Source organism: Neoarius graeffei, chromosome 2 (genome assembly GCF_027579695.1).
Source record: "Neoarius graeffei isolate fNeoGra1 chromosome 2, fNeoGra1.pri, whole genome shotgun sequence".
In the NCBI taxonomy this organism is placed as follows: Eukaryota; Metazoa; Chordata; class Actinopteri; order Siluriformes; family Ariidae; genus Neoarius; species Neoarius graeffei.
The window spans coordinates 82695378-82712276 of NC_083570.1; the positions used below are offsets into that span (position 1 = coordinate 82695378).

The 16899-nt window shown below is 39.6% G+C and overlaps 1 protein-coding gene across 2 annotated transcripts in view; it reads left to right on the forward strand.

Annotated features, from left to right (window-relative positions):
• Positions 1–12361, forward strand: part of cpt1ab (carnitine palmitoyltransferase 1Ab (liver)) — an 85886-nt gene extending 73525 nt beyond the window's left edge. For both annotated transcript variants that reach the window (XM_060915072.1, XM_060915073.1), the window contains exons 16-19: positions 4519–4671; positions 4816–4929; positions 10111–10203; positions 10282–12361. In XM_060915072.1, coding sequence (XP_060771055.1) covers positions 4519–4671; positions 4816–4929; positions 10111–10203; positions 10282–10368 — 447 coding nt within the window. In that variant the 3' untranslated portion in view covers positions 10369–12361. The remainder of the gene's footprint in view (positions 1–4518; positions 4672–4815; positions 4930–10110; positions 10204–10281) is intronic.
• Positions 12362–16899: the final 4538 nt, after the last annotated feature.

Sequence of the window (16899 nt, forward strand, 5' to 3'; positions counted from 1 at the left end):
TAGTATGCACATTCTGCATATCAATCTATTACAAAGTAAATTTCTTTTCAACATAGATGCCTGGTTATGGATCTGAATAAAGGATATTTTTGTTGTACCACATTTTTGTCGTCGTCCCAAATCCAAAATTTTTCGTCTGTGCACAGATAATGACATTTGTATATAAACACATTTTATACCTTTTTATATTAAATAGACATGAGTGTTTTACTGGGAAATACACCACTTGCATTTTTCATACGAGCTGCATCTGGGACATGGAGAGCCAAACCGTGACGTAAATCTCTATGTCACTCGTGAAGAAATCGATGAATTGTTTTGATAAATTTGGGTACTTTTTGTTTGTGAATGTGTCTATATAATAAAAAGAACATCACATGTTGGCTTGAAGATGTGAACTTCATCTTCTTGTGTTGCAAAACTTGCAATTTTCATACACACTACATCAAGAATCTGAGTGACATATTTAAATAATATTGGCTGGCATTGAGTGGTATATCACATATATTCCATTCAGCTAGCATGATACTGAATGAGTCAAAGATGAGTTCAATATCATGCTAGCTGAATTAAATATATCTGATATACCATGAAAAAAGCCAGCCAATATTATTATTATACATACACACTATACATTATTATACATACAGTTAGGTCCATATATATTTGGACACTGACACAAATTTTGTTTTTTTACCTGTTTACTGAAACATATTCAAGTTATAGTTATATAATGGACATGGACATAAAGTCCAGACTTTCAGCTTTCATTTGAGGGTATCCACATTAAAATTGGATTTGCAAGGATTGAATATTTTGAATAGTTGACTAGGGAATTTAATTGTAGTTGCTTTCAATTTGAGATCAGTATAAATGAGTTTGTTCTTAGACATCTAGAAATGGCTGAACTTCCTCCCTGTTCTATAGGAATTGGACTAAAAGATTCTGACTGCCATAAACTAACATACAACAGAAATTGTAAGTTAAATACACTCTCTCAGTATAGTTTGGAGCAAATTTCATTAATTAATAAAATTTCATTTTAGAACGTAAAGTTTCTTCTACTCGTTGCAGCTTTGCTTTGCCATATGCAGCTTTCTGTTTGTGGCTATACTTGGCAATTTTCAGTGGAGAGCAACCAATTGACACAAGGCTTTTGTCAAGTGATTCAGCTACCTCACCAGTGTATGTTGGATCCACATCTACACACATGCTCTCTTGTTCTGATTCTGTAGAACCTGCTGAATCTGCTTGGCTTAAATGTTCTTTCACTCTCTGTGAACATTTAGAACACAATTTTTGTCCAGGTTTAATATTTTTATTTATCAGTTTTGAAAATGAATCTGCTGTTTCAGGAAGAATTGAACGTAATTCTGTTTTAACTTTTTTCTTGTGCCTTTCATATGGATCACAACAACTTTTCTGTAGCTCTTCATATTTCATCAGAAACAGTTTCTCATGATGCAGACATACTGTGTCTGTGCTTGAAATGTTCTCAAGTTCAGTTCTCTGTTTAATTAATGAAATTTGCTCCAAACTATACTGAGAGAGTGTATTTAACTTACAATTTCTGTTGTATGTTAGTTTATGGCAGTCAGAATCTTTTAGTCCAATTCCTATAGAACAGGGAGGAAGTTCAGCCATTTCTAGATGTCTAAGAACAAACTCATTTATACTGATCTCAAATTGAAAGCAACTACAATTAAATTCCCTAGTCAACTATTCAAAATATTCAATCCCTGCAAAGAAACACATTCAGTTAATAACATTGGTAAATTTTCTCAGTGCTCTGTATTATAATGTATTTAATATAATCCAAGCAATATAATGTTATCTGAACAAGTATGCAGTTTACAGACTCTAAAACTATAAGATATGAGCCACCTGTTCTGGTATCAAAGGTCACCTATTGTGCTGTGTTGATATTGATAAGGCTGGCTGTTGACTGGTACACAATAGCTGGTCATTGATTGCTAATGTTACACAGTCTTAGATTAAAATCTCATCTCTAGCCGCTTTATCCTTCTACAGGGTCGCAGGCAAGCTGGAGCCTATCCCAGCTGACTACGGGCGAAAGGCGGGGTACACCCTGGACAAGTCGCCAGGTCATCACAGGGCTGACACATAGACACAGACAACCATTCACACTCACGGTCAATTTAGAGTCACCAGTTAACCTAACCTGCATGTCTTTGGACTGTGGGGGAAACCGGAGCACCCAGAGGAAACCCACGCGGACACGGGGAGAACATGCAAGCTCCACACAGAAAGGCCCTCGCCGGCCCCGGGGCTCAAACCCAGGACCTTCTTGCTGTGAGGCGACAGCGCTAACCACTACACCACCGTGCCGCCCTAGATTAAAATCAATTTACAAATAATTAATACTGAGCATTAATTGAAATTTTATTTAAAATTGAGGAAGAAACATGTCTCCTAACCTACTTGAGCCTTATTGAAGTATTTATTAACCCTCAAATATCAGTTATATGAAAATATATCAAAAATTCGAATTTGGTGAAAATGGATTTTTTAAACCCCTGTAGTTTAAAAATACTTGAGAGACACAGAACAAAAGTTTGGAAATATAAAATATGGGTCTTGGGGATTACTGAAAAAAATTTACAAGTTCCTAACTGCTATCCCACATTGGATTTCTTGCTACTGAAAATGGCATGTTTTAGAAATCGGCGAATTTCAAAACCCTATTACAGACAAACTAGGAATAGTGGAGACTTGGTAAAACTGAAATTGGTAGATATTTCTGTGTAGATTTGAATAACGTTCTTAGTTTAAGCATTACTGCCACAGGCAAGCTTCCAGAATGAGTTAAAAATGCAAAAAATGCAAATTTGTCTTTTTAATTTCCTTGTTAAAATCACCATCTAATATACAATGACCACTGAAATTCTAAATTGAAGCTTGTAGTACAAGACATTGAGTCTCTCTGTGCAAAATTTTAGGTTTCTATCTTGCATAATAAAGATTATATTACACTTTGAAATATGTATGTTTTGAGCAAAAAACAAAAAAATCGAAAAATTCAAATGCCTGTATCTCTGAAACCGTTGGAGAGAGGAAGCTCAAATTTTGGGGTCTTAGCTTATTTTAATAGTATCTCTGAGCCCTCCAAATTTCATTGAAATCTGAGATGGTCAAGCATAAATTTGTCAGATATTTGTTGATTTGGCATGGAATGACCCAATACAGATGGACAATGACCCAAAACATAAAGCCAAAGCAACCCAGGAGTTTATTAAAGCAAAGAAGTGGAATCTTCTTGAATGGCCAAGTCAGTCACCTGATCTCAACCCAATTGAGCATGCATTTCACTTGTTAAAGACTAAACTTCAGACAGAAAGGGCCACAAACAAACAGCAACTGAAAACCGCTGCAGTAAAGGCCTGGCAGAGCATTAAAAAGTTGGAAACACAGCGTCTGGTGATGCCCATGAGTTCAAGACTTCAGGCAGTCATTGCCAACAAAGGGTTTTCAACCAAGTATTAGAAATGAACATTTTATTTACAATTATTTAATTTGTCCAATTACTTTTGAGCCCCTGAAATGAAGGGATTGTGTTTAAAAAAATGCTTTAGTTCCTCACATGTTTATGCAATCATTTTGTTCAACCTACTGAATTAAAGCTGAAAGTCTGAACTTCAACTGCATCTGAATTGTTTTGTTCACAATTCATTGTGGTAATGTACAGAACCAAAATTAGAAAAATGTTGCCTCTGTCCAAATATTTATGGACCTAACTGTACACGCTCTCTTTTCCAGTTTTTTGATGTCCGTTGGTATGTTTTTCTCTTGTAAATAGAGGGGATCCATCAGGGCCTTCTAGGCCTTCAGAGACAGCCCAAACATATCAGCATTTCAAATGTTATGTTTAATTTCTTTCATTCTTTAATTGCTTTCATTCTTTCATTATAATTATTCTCTTCTAATTCGGCCTCATTTTCTATCAAATGTGCTTCAAAAATGAAAGGGTTACTGTCCAAGCATTAAAATCGAGTTATCCAATGAGATTTTTTTGTATGTTGTCTCTAGGCAGAGAAGAGTTTAGAGCTGCTCACTCATTGGTTAGGACTTTATTGCTGGGACAGAAGCCCATGGCAGTGTATGTTTATGTAGGAAGTGACACATGAATTAACCAATCAGATTTTGATTTATAGTGGGAGGGATAAAAAATGTATCGCCCTAGGCCTTCTTGAAGGCCAACGCTAGCTTACCCGCAAGTTGCCGCAGCAGTGAAGTGACCATGTTGAAAATATTTTCACTCGTTCGCTTTACCCACTGACTATGTTCACCACTCGAAGATAAGATAAACTTTGTATCTTCGTGCAGTCGTGTAATATCCTCTATCTATAAGCTATAATTGCAACCCAGAACTTTATAAGCTATAAATAGCTTGCATCTTAGTTATACATTATTACACTGCAGTGAATGTAAGAGACAGAGATAAATTATACAGTGGTTGATGTTCTGTTTGTATGAAAAAAAATCAAATTCTTCATTTAGAGAAAGGAGAAGCTGCAACTTCTGAAGTCGGCAGCAGAAAAGCACCAGGAGCTCTATAGAATGGCCATGACTGGCAAAGGCATCGATCGCCATCTTTTCTGCCTCTATGTGGTGTCCAAGTACCTGGGGGTTGACTCGGCCTTCCTAAAAGAGGTGAGATCCCATGCCCATGAACAGTTTATAAACAGGCAGTTTAGACTGCTGATGTTAGATTGTTTCCAAGACAAAAATGATACATAGAATATTGTCTCCAAATACAGTGCATGGATTGAAATAATCCTTGTCCTTTGTGTGTAGGTACTGTCTGAGCCATGGAGACTGTCCACCAGTCAGACTCCTCTGCAGCAGGTGGAGCTGTTTGATTTGAAGAAGCACCCAGAGTACGTCACCACTGGAGGTGGCTTTGGACCAGTAAGTCCACATGCACAACAAGTACAACTGAGTACATTTTAATTTGGTACTTGGAAGGATGATTTCCAGTTGGTGCAACATGACAACCAGCAGTAGCCCTAGTAATTTAACTCGACCTGAAATACAAATTATTTTAATTTGAAAAATGTATATAAAGAACTATTAACACACATGATTAATATGTAGGGTAATATTTAAAAAGATTTCCAAAACAGCATCTTAAACGTAAGTTTTATGGTGCATACAGACTGTGAGATTTCAGCAATCATATAAGTTTATTGCAACCATTTTGGAGCCACGACCAAAGATATCTCCATATCACGTTGGTCATCTTTTGTCAGGGGCAGATCAAAATCACACAGTGTATACACACCATGAGGTATAGACCAAGTCAAACCAAGGCATATAGCAAATAAAGCAGAAGTGCCGGCATTTATTGTTTAGCCCTACAATTTCCAATTTGTATTAAGCAAATATGAATCAAATTCACTTAGCAAAAAAAGTACATTCATATTTTGCTCCTGGGAATGGTTAATTTTTGCTTTGGGATGACTTCTAAGTAAAACCTGATTCATGGCAGTGATGTGTATGACTTGTGATTTAAGGTTAAGGATTATATTTTGCATAGAACTGCTACTATGAGAAATAATGCTATTACCTTTACATGCATTCTTCCAGTGACCATTGTGTAATTCTTACTAAACCACTGAATAAAAATAAAGTAGATGTTTAATATTCATTGTTAGCTCATCTGGCCAATAGGCCATGAGCTTATGCCATCATATGTGTTGTCTGTCGTCCGTCCAGCGCCATCCACATTTCACAAAAATTGCTTCTTCTCTCTCAATTATTCACTGATTTTTATTCTTTTTGGCAGGAAGGTAGGTCTACCTGGGGTGCATATAGCTTCTACCCAAATTTGCATAATTGCAATTAATAATGAAGATATGGAGTAAACCGTAGGTGCTAAGGAAGGCAACTAGATTTGTTTGAAATTATTAGATTAGATTAGATTAGATTAGATTAGATTAGATTAGATTAGATTAGATTAGATTAACTTTATTGATCCCACATACATAAGTAAGTACATTAAGTATGTATAAATTCTTGAAGATGTTTCACCTCTCGTCTGAAAGGCTTCTTCATTTCTGTCTGACTAGTGGGGAGTTCCAGGTATTTATCCTCTAGTTGACCAAAAGCAACCCTAAGGAGAATCATTGAGGTCACATGGGTTGGTTGTTGACCCTCTCAGTCATTCCGTACAGTGCCTTGAAAAAGTATTCATACCCCTTGAACTTTTCACATTTTTCCACCTTACCTTACGAACTTAAAAGTTTTTTTATTGATATTTTATGTGATAGACCAACACAGAGTAGCACATAATTGTGAAGTGAAACGAAAATGATAAATGGTCTTCAAAATTTTAAACAAATAAAAATCTGAAAAATGTGGTGTGCATTAGTATTCAGCCCCCTGTACTCTGATACCTCTAAATACAATCCAGTGCAATCAATTGCCTTCAGAAGTCATCTAATTAGTCAATAGAGTCCTACTGTGTGTAATTTACTCTCAGCATAAATACACTTGTTCTGTGAAGGCCTCAGTGGTTTGTTAGAGAACACTGAAGAACAAACAGCATCATGAAGACCAAAGAACTCACCAGACAGGTCAGGGATAAAATTCTGGAGAAGTTTAAAGCAGGGTTAGGTTATAAAAAAAATCCCAAACTCTGAACATCTCAAGAAGCACTGTTCAATCCATCATTCAAAAATGGAAAAAGTGTGGCACAACTGCAAACCTACCAAGACATGGCCGTCCACCTAAACTGACAGAGCGAGCAAGGAGAGCACTGGTCAGAGAAGCAGCCAAGAGGCCCATGATCACTCTGGAGGAGCTGTAGAAATCCACAGCTCAGGTGGGAGACTCTGTGCACAGGACAACTGTAAGTCGTACACTCCACAAATCTGGCCTTTTTGGAAGAGTGGCAAGAAGAAAGCCATTGCTGAAAGACAGGCATAAGAAGTCCCGTTTGCAGTTTGCCAGAAGCCATGTAGGGGACACAGAAAACGTGGAAGAAGGTGCTTTGGTCAGATGAGACCAAAGTTGAATTTTTTGGCCTAAATGCAAAGTGCTATGTGTGGCGGAAAACTAACACTGCTCATCACCCTGCACACACCATCCCCACTGTGAAACATGGTGGTGGCAGCATCATGCTAAGGGGATGCTTTTCTTCAGCAGGGACAGGGAAGCTGGTCAGAGTTGATGGGAAGATGGATGGAGCTAAATACAGGGCAATCCTGGAAGAAAACCTGTTGGAGGCTGCAAAAGACTTGAGACTGGGAAGGAGATTCACCTTCCAGCAAGACAATGACCCTAAACATACAGCCAGAGCTACAATGGAATGGTTTAGATCAAAGAATATTCATGTGTTAGAATGGCCCAGTCAAAGTCCAGACCTAAATCCCATTGAGCATCTGTGGCAAGACTTGAAAATTGCTGTTCACAGACACTCTCCATCCAATCTGGCTGAGCTTGAGCTATTTTGCAAAGAAGAATGGGCAAAAATTTCAGTGTCTAGGTGTGCAAAGCTGGTAGAGACATACCACAAAAGACTTGCAGCTGTAATTGCAGCAAAAGGTGGCTCTACAAAGTATTGACGCAGGGGGACTGAATACTAATGCACATCACATTTTTCAGATTTTATTTGTTTAAAATTTTGAAGACCATTTATCATTTTTGTTTCACTTCACAATTATGTGCTACTCTGTGTTGGTCTATCACATAAAATCTCACTAAAAACTTTTAAGTTTGTGGTTGTAAGGTGGAAAAATGTGAAAAAGTTCAAGGGGTATGAATACTTTTTCAAGGCACTGTAGGTGTTCAGGTCACTGGAGGCTGGGTGTGAATGGTGTTAGCAGCCTAGAGGGTCATCAGGGTGATCTGTGTATTGTTGGCTCTCTTTGCCATTATGTGAGTCATTGAAGTCAGCTGAGTCTTGGTGTGGATGTGTATTCAGTTTTCTGGGAAGTGTGTGAAGGACTGAATTGTAGGTGGCTGATAAGTGGTGTCTCAGACCACCTCCTCTGTTCAGTGACTCCTAAAGGCCTCTGCATGCTCGTGCGACAAGGCTTTTGCAGATAGCTTTTCGCAGACAGTTGTAATTTATCGTTGAGCGGGGATAATAGGCGTGCGCGATGTTATTCACCGGCACAACGCAAGGGGGCACGAAGTCGCTAAAAGTAGTTGGTGGGTGTGGTTAGTGGAGTGTTTATCCTCCGGTTACTTATAATGACTAGAACTTTTTTTTTTTATAATGACTAGAACTGGAGTCGTATAGATGTCCGTACTTCCTCACTTTCTCAATCAACCGCTCTTCATGCTGCTCCATCTTCGCTCGTGTTTTTAAAAATGCCGGTCGTGAAAACAAACCAAACCGGGAAAGTAGGGAAGCGGAAGTGCGTGTACAGCGGATGTAGAGTGGACCAATCAGAGCCCTCTTGTCTGCGGCGCTGTCTGCGAGGCTTCTGCGGTGGTCACAATTTTTGGGAGGTGCACGCAGAGCGTCTGCGAAGGTGGGGGGGCTACGCAGACACTGTCTGCGACGCTATCTGCGAGGACTGGGTTGTCAGCATAAATTGGCCTTAAGGAGAGTCGTTGAGGTCACATGGGTTGCTGACCATCTCAGTCATCCTGTAGGTGTTAAGGTCAATTTATGCTGACAACCCAGTCCTCACAGATAGCGTCGCAGACAGTGTCTGCGTAGCCCCCCCACCTTCGCAGACGCTCTGCGCGCACCTCCCAAAAATTGTGACCACCGCAGAAGCCTCGCAGACAAGAGGGCTCTGATTGAGCATGAAGAGCGGTTGATTGAGGAAGTGAGGAAGTACGGACATCTATACGACTCCAGTTCTAGTCATTATAAAAAAAAAAAAAGTTCTAGTCATTATACCGTAAGTAACCGGAGGATAAACACTCCACTAACCACACCCACCAACTACTTCTAGCGACTTCGTGCCCCCTTGCGTTGTGCCGGTGAATAACATCGCGCCCGCCTATTATCCCTGCTCAACAATAAATTACAACTGTCTGCGAAAAGCTATCTGAGAAAGCCTTGTCGCACGAGCATGCAGAGGCCTTTAGGGTTGCTTTTGGTCAACTAGAGGATAAATACCTGAAACTCCCCACGAGTCAGACAGAACTAAAGAAGCATTTTGGATGAGAGGTGAAACGTCTTCAAGAATTTCAAACAAGTCCAGTTGCCTTCTTTAGCACCTACAGTTTACGATGACCTGGATGACTGAGAGCCTTCACAGACAAGATATGGAGTAATTAAGCCCTAACGAGCAGTTTTCACACACATTGCTTCTTCTCACTCAATTCTTCATCGATTTTGATTCTTTCTGGCATGAAGGTAGGGGTACCTAGGGTGCATATAACTTCTACCCAGATTGGCTAAATTACAATTATTAATGAAGTTATGGACTAATTAAGCCTTAATGAGCAGTTCAACAGGCGGCACGGTGGTGTAGTGGTTAGCGCTTTCGCCTCACAGCAAGAAGGTCCGGGTTTGAGCCCCATGGCCGGCGAGGGCCTTTCTGTGCGGAGTTTGCATGTTCTCCCCGTGTCTGCGTGGGTTTCCTCTGGGTGCTCCGGTTTCCCCCACAGTCCAAAGACATGCAGGTTAGGTTAACTGGTGACTCTAAATTGACCGTAGGTGTGAATGGTTGTCTGTGTCTATGTGTCAGCCCTGTGATGGCCTGGCGACTTGTCCAGGGTGTACCCCGCCTTTCGCCCGTAGTCAACTGGGATAGGATCCAACTTGCCTGCGACCCTGTAGAACAGGATAAAGAGGCTACAGATAATGAGATGAGAGATGAGCAGTTCAACAAAAATTGATTCTTTTCGATCAATTTCTTGCTGTTTTAGATTCTTTCTGGCAAATAGGTAGGTACTGTATTCCTAGGGTGTATATAGCTTGTATATAGTGTATATAGCTTGCGACATTTATTGCGCAAAGTGGCCCACTTTGGTTCGTTCCTTCTGGACTAGACAGGGCTGGAGTGAGCTACGCCGTCATTGAAGATCTCGTTTGGTCTTCATGAGGTGTTCAGAGTAAAAACATGCCAGTAGAGGGCTTCTGTAGGAAATTTGTTGACCACATGGATGGTTTTCTCATTGTAGGTGGCAGATGACGGTTATGGCGTGTCGTATATCATTGTTGGAGAAGAGCTCATCAACTTCCACATATCCAGCAAGTGTTCCAGTCCAGAGACTGTGAGTATTCCACTTTTTACTGTTACCAAATTAATGAATGTTGAATTTGTATTGTTCACTGACTGTTTGTTTTCATAGGATTCTCACCGCTTCGGCAGCCAGATTAAGCAGGCCATGCTCGACATTCTTGATCTCTTCGAGTTGAACAACAAGACTGTCAACTGAACCATTCTGCTCTCTCCAAACATAAAAGGGATTTCGTTTCAGTGAAATGCTCTTCGTGTTAGATTGTAAATGTACATATTGTTGACTTGTAATTTATGATTGATCAAACAAGAGATGGGAATGTTAGGCAGCTGGGCCATAGAAGGTTCACGCTGCATGCTGCACACTACACGCTACACGCGTGTAAAGAAAAGTGGACAAACGTAGCATGACTTGCTCTGGGCCATAGAACGGCGTTCACGTTGCACGCTGCACACTTCACGCGTGAAGCGTGAAATGAACATGCACACTTTTTTCTAGGCGTGAAGATGGAAATTCCAGTCAATGCATGCGGTCACCGCCGCGCCAGCCAATCAGAACGGGTCTAGGGAGATAACTCTATGCTTTCAGGGGAAAACTTCAGAAAAAAATATAATTGAATGGTATAATTGAAAAATAGTTCTTCATCGGGATTGTCAAGCAGATTATAGAATGTTCGGTGAAATTCACCACGGGTTTCTCTCAGAAGGAAGTGTTCTCGGCTCCAAATTCTGTTCCTTTTTCTCTTCCTCTGTCTCAGTAAAAGCAGAATGAGGCAATCGTCGTCATCCGAAGAGTCCATATTGTTGGTTACTCGGTCAAAGTAGAACAGACGCAACACGTGAACATCCAAGCATGAAGTTTAATGGCCCAGGGTCCGGTTCTTCACGTGAACGTGTAGCGTGTAGCGTGCAGCATGCAGCGTGCAGCGTGAACCTTCTATGGCCCAGCAGCCTTAAATATCATAAATAATGCATGGAAGAGGAGATTATAATCGTGTTGTGTTCAGGTTTTAAGTGTGTAAATTGAAAGGAACTATTCAGTGGGCCTTATTGTATAATGGATGGCACCAGCCTTCTTTTGTCTTCTCAAAAATATGCTGAACTTCTCAGCTTATAGAACCCATATCTCACATTTTATACTGAGCTGAATGGCAGTTGTAACTCCACAACCCAGATAACACTCTGGGGATAAAACCCACTGCCTTTTTGTGCTGTGTCAATGCAAAACAAATTCAATGCAATGTTTTTAGCAGTTATTTTTCTTACTCTTCTGAACTTGTGGGTCATGGGAGAGTGGTTGTGGTGCAGGACAGCCACCTAGGGGGAGCCTTACTCCAGCATTTACTTGAAGGAAATTATTTTAAAGATATGGCTAGTATGAGGTTTCTAATACAAGTAAGGTGCTTTTTTTTTCTTTTCTTTTCAGTTACACTTATGAAAATTTCAACCTGCTTTTGGATTAAGTCTAAATGGCTCAAGATTTTCTCAATAGCAAGTTACAATACAGATAAATGTCCATTTAAAAGTGTCCATTAAAACCAATTGACCACAACTCGGACAATAAAGTGTTTCGGATTATGATTCTGAAAATGTGGCATAAAGTTACATTGAGTAACACCATGAGGGGAAAATAAACAACTAACTCTGGATACAAGCAGTGAAAGCACATAGCTGTTTTGTGAAGCTTTAAAAAAAAGGCCCCAGAAGTAAACTCATGTTACTGCAGCTCTTTTCATGTGAGTCTACAAAGAAGGGATAAAAGAAATATCTATTTTGTTCATTCTGAAAACATACTATTTATGTATTTATTTTCTTTAATTCATGAAAATTTTGATTTGCTTTATTTGATTTGTTAAAGAAGAAGAAGCCTTTATCACAGATACTTGACAGCACAGTGAAATTCTTTTCTACACATATCCAAGCTTGCTAGGAAGATGGGGCCAGAGCACAGGGCCAGCCGTGATGCAGCACCTTGCTCAAGGGTCCAACAGTGCAGCTTGGCAGTCCTGGGGCTTGAACCCCCAACCTTCTGATCAGTAACCCAGAGCCTTAACCATTTAGAAAGGAAAATTAGTTTGAATGGGAAGTGTAACTGAAATGTGTTGTATATGGTAACTAATGTATTTATATGACATTATCCACAGGAGCAGCTGTCATACCAAAAAACAATAAAACATATCAACATCAAAGAACTGTCTGCTGTACATTAATCCAATATTTTAGAATAACACATTAAGGCTTCCTGAAATCTCCAAGATATTGATTAATCATATCATGAAGAAAAATGTAGATACTGTATCCTCACTGAAGGAATTTGGCAAATCTTAAATATTTCCATCAAAGTCCAATAAACATATTTTGTTATTTAACAAAGAAAAATATATAATTGTTGATATGGTGAAGCTTTCTGTAAAAGACATGTATTAAACATTATGGAAGCAGTCTCCAGTTGTCAGGACAAGAGTTAATAGGTTTTCTTTCAGAAGAGTCTTCAGGACATTAGTAAGCTTTCATGCAAATATATCTGGTCCCTAAAAATCAGCTGTCCTCCATTTGAAGGTATTGTAGAACTTATGTGCTTTCTTTAAGTTTTGATGTTTCAAAGCACATTAAAGGTACAGCACATTTTTTGCTTGTTTTATTTTTTCTTAAAACCCACCAGACTGATTTACAGCCTTATATTTCAAGTAACAAAAAAAAAAAAAAACCAGAAACCCTTGTCTTTCACCTTACTGTGCCCTTAGTCTAGTGAGCTTCCTTTTTTGTAACTTTTTGGTTTGCCTCCATCTGTAATGTCCAATTTATGATGTCATGTAAAACACTACAGGGCATGCTCACTCACTTCTTCCCACTTGTGTGTGGGGGGTCACTGCCATGTGGACCACATGTTATATTAATTAGAGCATAGTTTTACACAGGATGCCCTTCCTGCCGCAACCTTCCCAACCTCGGGAAGCAACCATTCACACCTATGGACAATTTAGAGTAGCCATTTAATCTAACTGCATGTCTTTGGACTGTGGGGGAAACTGGAGCACCCAGAGAACATACAGACCACACAGAAAGGCCCTCGCTAGCCACTGGGCTCAGAACCCAGAATCTTCTTGCTGTGAGGCAACAGCGCTAACCACTACACCACCGTGCCACCCCAGTTATATTTTGTAGAGGTTAATTTTTAGATGATGGGTCCTAATCTCAGACAAGATGTCAGAAAGAAGGAAATGGATAATGAATTGAGGCAAAGAGGAGATGTGTGTGCAATCCATGCATCAGTGATAAGAGAAGCCATGAGATCTGGGGTCAGTTACACATACACATTAAGTTCAAAGTTTCCTTAAAATAAAATCGGTTGCAAAAACACCTTTAAGGCTTCTCCTTAAAGTTTCCTTAAAATAATCACTTACTGTACATATTTAAGTCTTTCTCCTTATCTTGGTCTTATACTTATGGAATCCCTTAAAGTTTGCTAAACTCATCTCATCATCTCTAGCCGCTTTATCCTTCTACAGGGTTGCAGGCAAGCTGGAGCCTATCCCAGCTGACTACAGGTGAGAGGCAGGGTACACCCTGGACAAGTCGCCAGGTCATCACAGGGCTGACACATAGACACAGACAACCATTCACACTCACGGTCAATTTAGAGTCACCAGTTAACCTAACCTGCATGTCTTTGGGGGAAACCGGGAGGAAACCCACGCGGACAACATGCAAACTCCGCACAGAAAGGCCCTCGCCAGCCCCGGGGCTCGAACCCAGGACCTTCTTGCTGTGAGGCGACAGCGCTAACCACTACACCACCGTGCCGCCAGTTTGCTAAACTGTTGCACAAAAGACTTTAGCAACCAAAGTAAGGAATAAAAAAACTTAAGGTACCACTGACTCTATCTTAACCACAACATGGCTGAGATTATGGTGATAAATGAAACAAGACCATCATTGACAGCGTAGCTCAATCCAGCCCCGTCAAGTCCAGAAGGAACAATCTAAAGTGGACCACCTTGTGCAATAAATGTTGCTAGCTATATACACTACATACAAGCTATATATAGAAGCTATATACACTCTAGGAATGCCTACCTATTTGCCAGAAAGAATCCAAAACAGCAAGGAATTGACTGAGAAGAAGCAATTTTTGTTGAACTGCTCATTAAGGCTTAATTAGTCCATAAATTCATTAATAATTGTAATTAAGCAAATCTGGGTAGAAGTTATATGCACCCAACCTGCATGCCAGAAAGAATCAAAATCGGTGAAGAATTGAGTGAGAAGAAGTGATTTGTGTGGAAACTGCTTGTTAGGGCTTAATTACTCCATATCTTCATTATTAATTGCAATTATGCAAATTTGGGTAGAAGCTATATGCACCCCAGGCAGACTTACCTTCCTGCCAAAAAGAACAAAAATCAGTGAAAAACTGAGAGAGAAGAAGCGATTTTCATGAAATGTGGACGACGCCAGACAACGGATGACAGACAACACATGATGGCATAAGCTCATCGCCTGTCGGCTGGATGAGCTAATAAATTAACACATCCCATGACTTGGATAAACCAATGAATACCAGGGCCTGATGGTTAGAGAAGCAGCTTTAGGACCAAAAGGTTGCCTGTTTGATTCCCTGGACCAGCAGGAATGGCTGAATTGCCCTTGAGCAAGGCACCTAACTCCCAACTGCTGCCCAGGCTGCTCTGGGTATTTTGTAGGTCGCTCTGGATATCGTCTACTAAATGCCTGAAATGTAATACACTTAATAGGCAATTGATTTTGCTTTATAGATTTGACCAGCAGTCAGTTCATGATTTGTCTAACCATCTAGAGTTGGATCACTCTGCTTTCCGCAGCTATGTCTTTTGCATAAATATTTTAATATGTTATGACATATTAAGAAGAAGTTAGAAGATGTCATCTTTATTATGAACTACTTCTATGCAGAGGTTTCTTTCACTGTCAGTGACATAGTCTAAAGTTAACAGTTACTTCATGTTAGTAATTTAACTTAACTGAAGCTGTTAGCTTTAAGTTAAATGTTAAAGATGTTCTCGCCAATTTTGTTGGATTCCCTCCTGTAATTAGTTATCTCTGTTTTGGCCAGTACAGATAAGTTGTGATTTTGGTTTTTTTATTGGACCTCTTGAATGGACCTCTTCACAGAATTCCTCCCACTGCAGTTTCCTCCCACATTCGTTATGATTTGTTTGCCGTCATTTGTGGATCAAATTTACTTTTTAGTATGTGCTTTCTTTTATTGTATTCCTCCAGAAGTATAATCTCTTCCTCCTCTGACCAATTTGGTTGTCTTATCTTCTTTTCTTCCTTTTTGTTTAAACCTTTAGTCCTCAGCTAAGGAGAAATTAAGTCTTAAGTGTCATACATAAGGGGAAAATTTAAGGTGTTTTGTACAACCAGCCTTTGTGTGTGTGTGTGTGTGTGTGTGAGAGAGAGAGAGAGAGAGAGAGAGAGAGACCTTACCATGCACTCCGTCACAGTATATCAGTAGCAATGCTGAAAAAAAATATCTCCACTATTTCCAGTTAAACCCAATAAAAGGTATTTATAGCCACAGTGTGCAAGCAAAGGGAATCATATGGAAAAGGCATTGAGGGACCCGCTCTCACCTTTAGCTGACCCTTGGACACAAGTGCATTAAATATCTTAACAAATCATATTGACTGATCCAATCGTACTTCTATAATGAGCGGTTGTTCCATATTGAATTTGCTGCTTAATGAAGAACCACCCAAAGCTACTTTGTTATTGATTAATGGGGCAATGACTTCCAAGGTTGAGCTTGGAAAAATTTACAAATTTCAACATTTCTTTGATACTGTAAGGTGAATCACCTGATTGATGATTACCATTGAAAATGATGCAATTTTACATGCCAAAACTTTGATGCATTGCTTATAAATGTCAATTTCCTGTTTAATTGATGGGCTAAATCATCATTTTAGGTAGGATTTAGTCCACGGGCTGCTATTTGCCTGTTCCCTTGAATATAAACCATGCTGACCAGAGCTGGTCACTAAAACAGTGCTTGCTGGTTGTTAAAAAAAAAAAAGCAACCAACAATGTGACGGCATGCTTATTTTCCAAACTGGAAGTCTGCCATGTTGGATGATAACAACAACCAAGATAGTAGCGCTTTGTGATTTTCTTTTGATTTCATTGCCTTTGAAGAAAGACAATGCCTCCTTTGTGTGTGGGATTTAATTGCGGTAATCATGCTACTCGTGACAAAGAGAAACGGTTCTTCAGAATTCCCAAAATAATTAAAAACAATGACAAAAACAGATGAAGAACTGTCCAGAGAATGCCGTGCACTGTGGTTCAAAAACATACACTGTAAGGACTTAACTGAGGAAAAAGCTTAACTTTATATCTAGTAAGAGTTCATTGCTAATTAAACCTATGTTTTTTGCTGATTAAGTTGAACCTTTGAGTTTTAGCTTCAACACTCGGCTTCTCACCTTACGGACGTACCGGCAAACCTACACGATAAAACAAATCCAGATCGGGTTCCAACACTTAAATTAGGACACGATAAGCTCAAGATGAAAACTCATCTCACAGTATCGAGAGGCAACAGGATAAATGAAAGCTCTGTCAAGAAAGCCAGATTAGAAGCAGCACAAACCTTAGCAAGTTTGGATACACAAGGAGAATAACCTGGGTCAACTTTGCCAGGTGAGATATTAGCGACGTCGTTCCAGTAACCCAGTAACTTCATTTT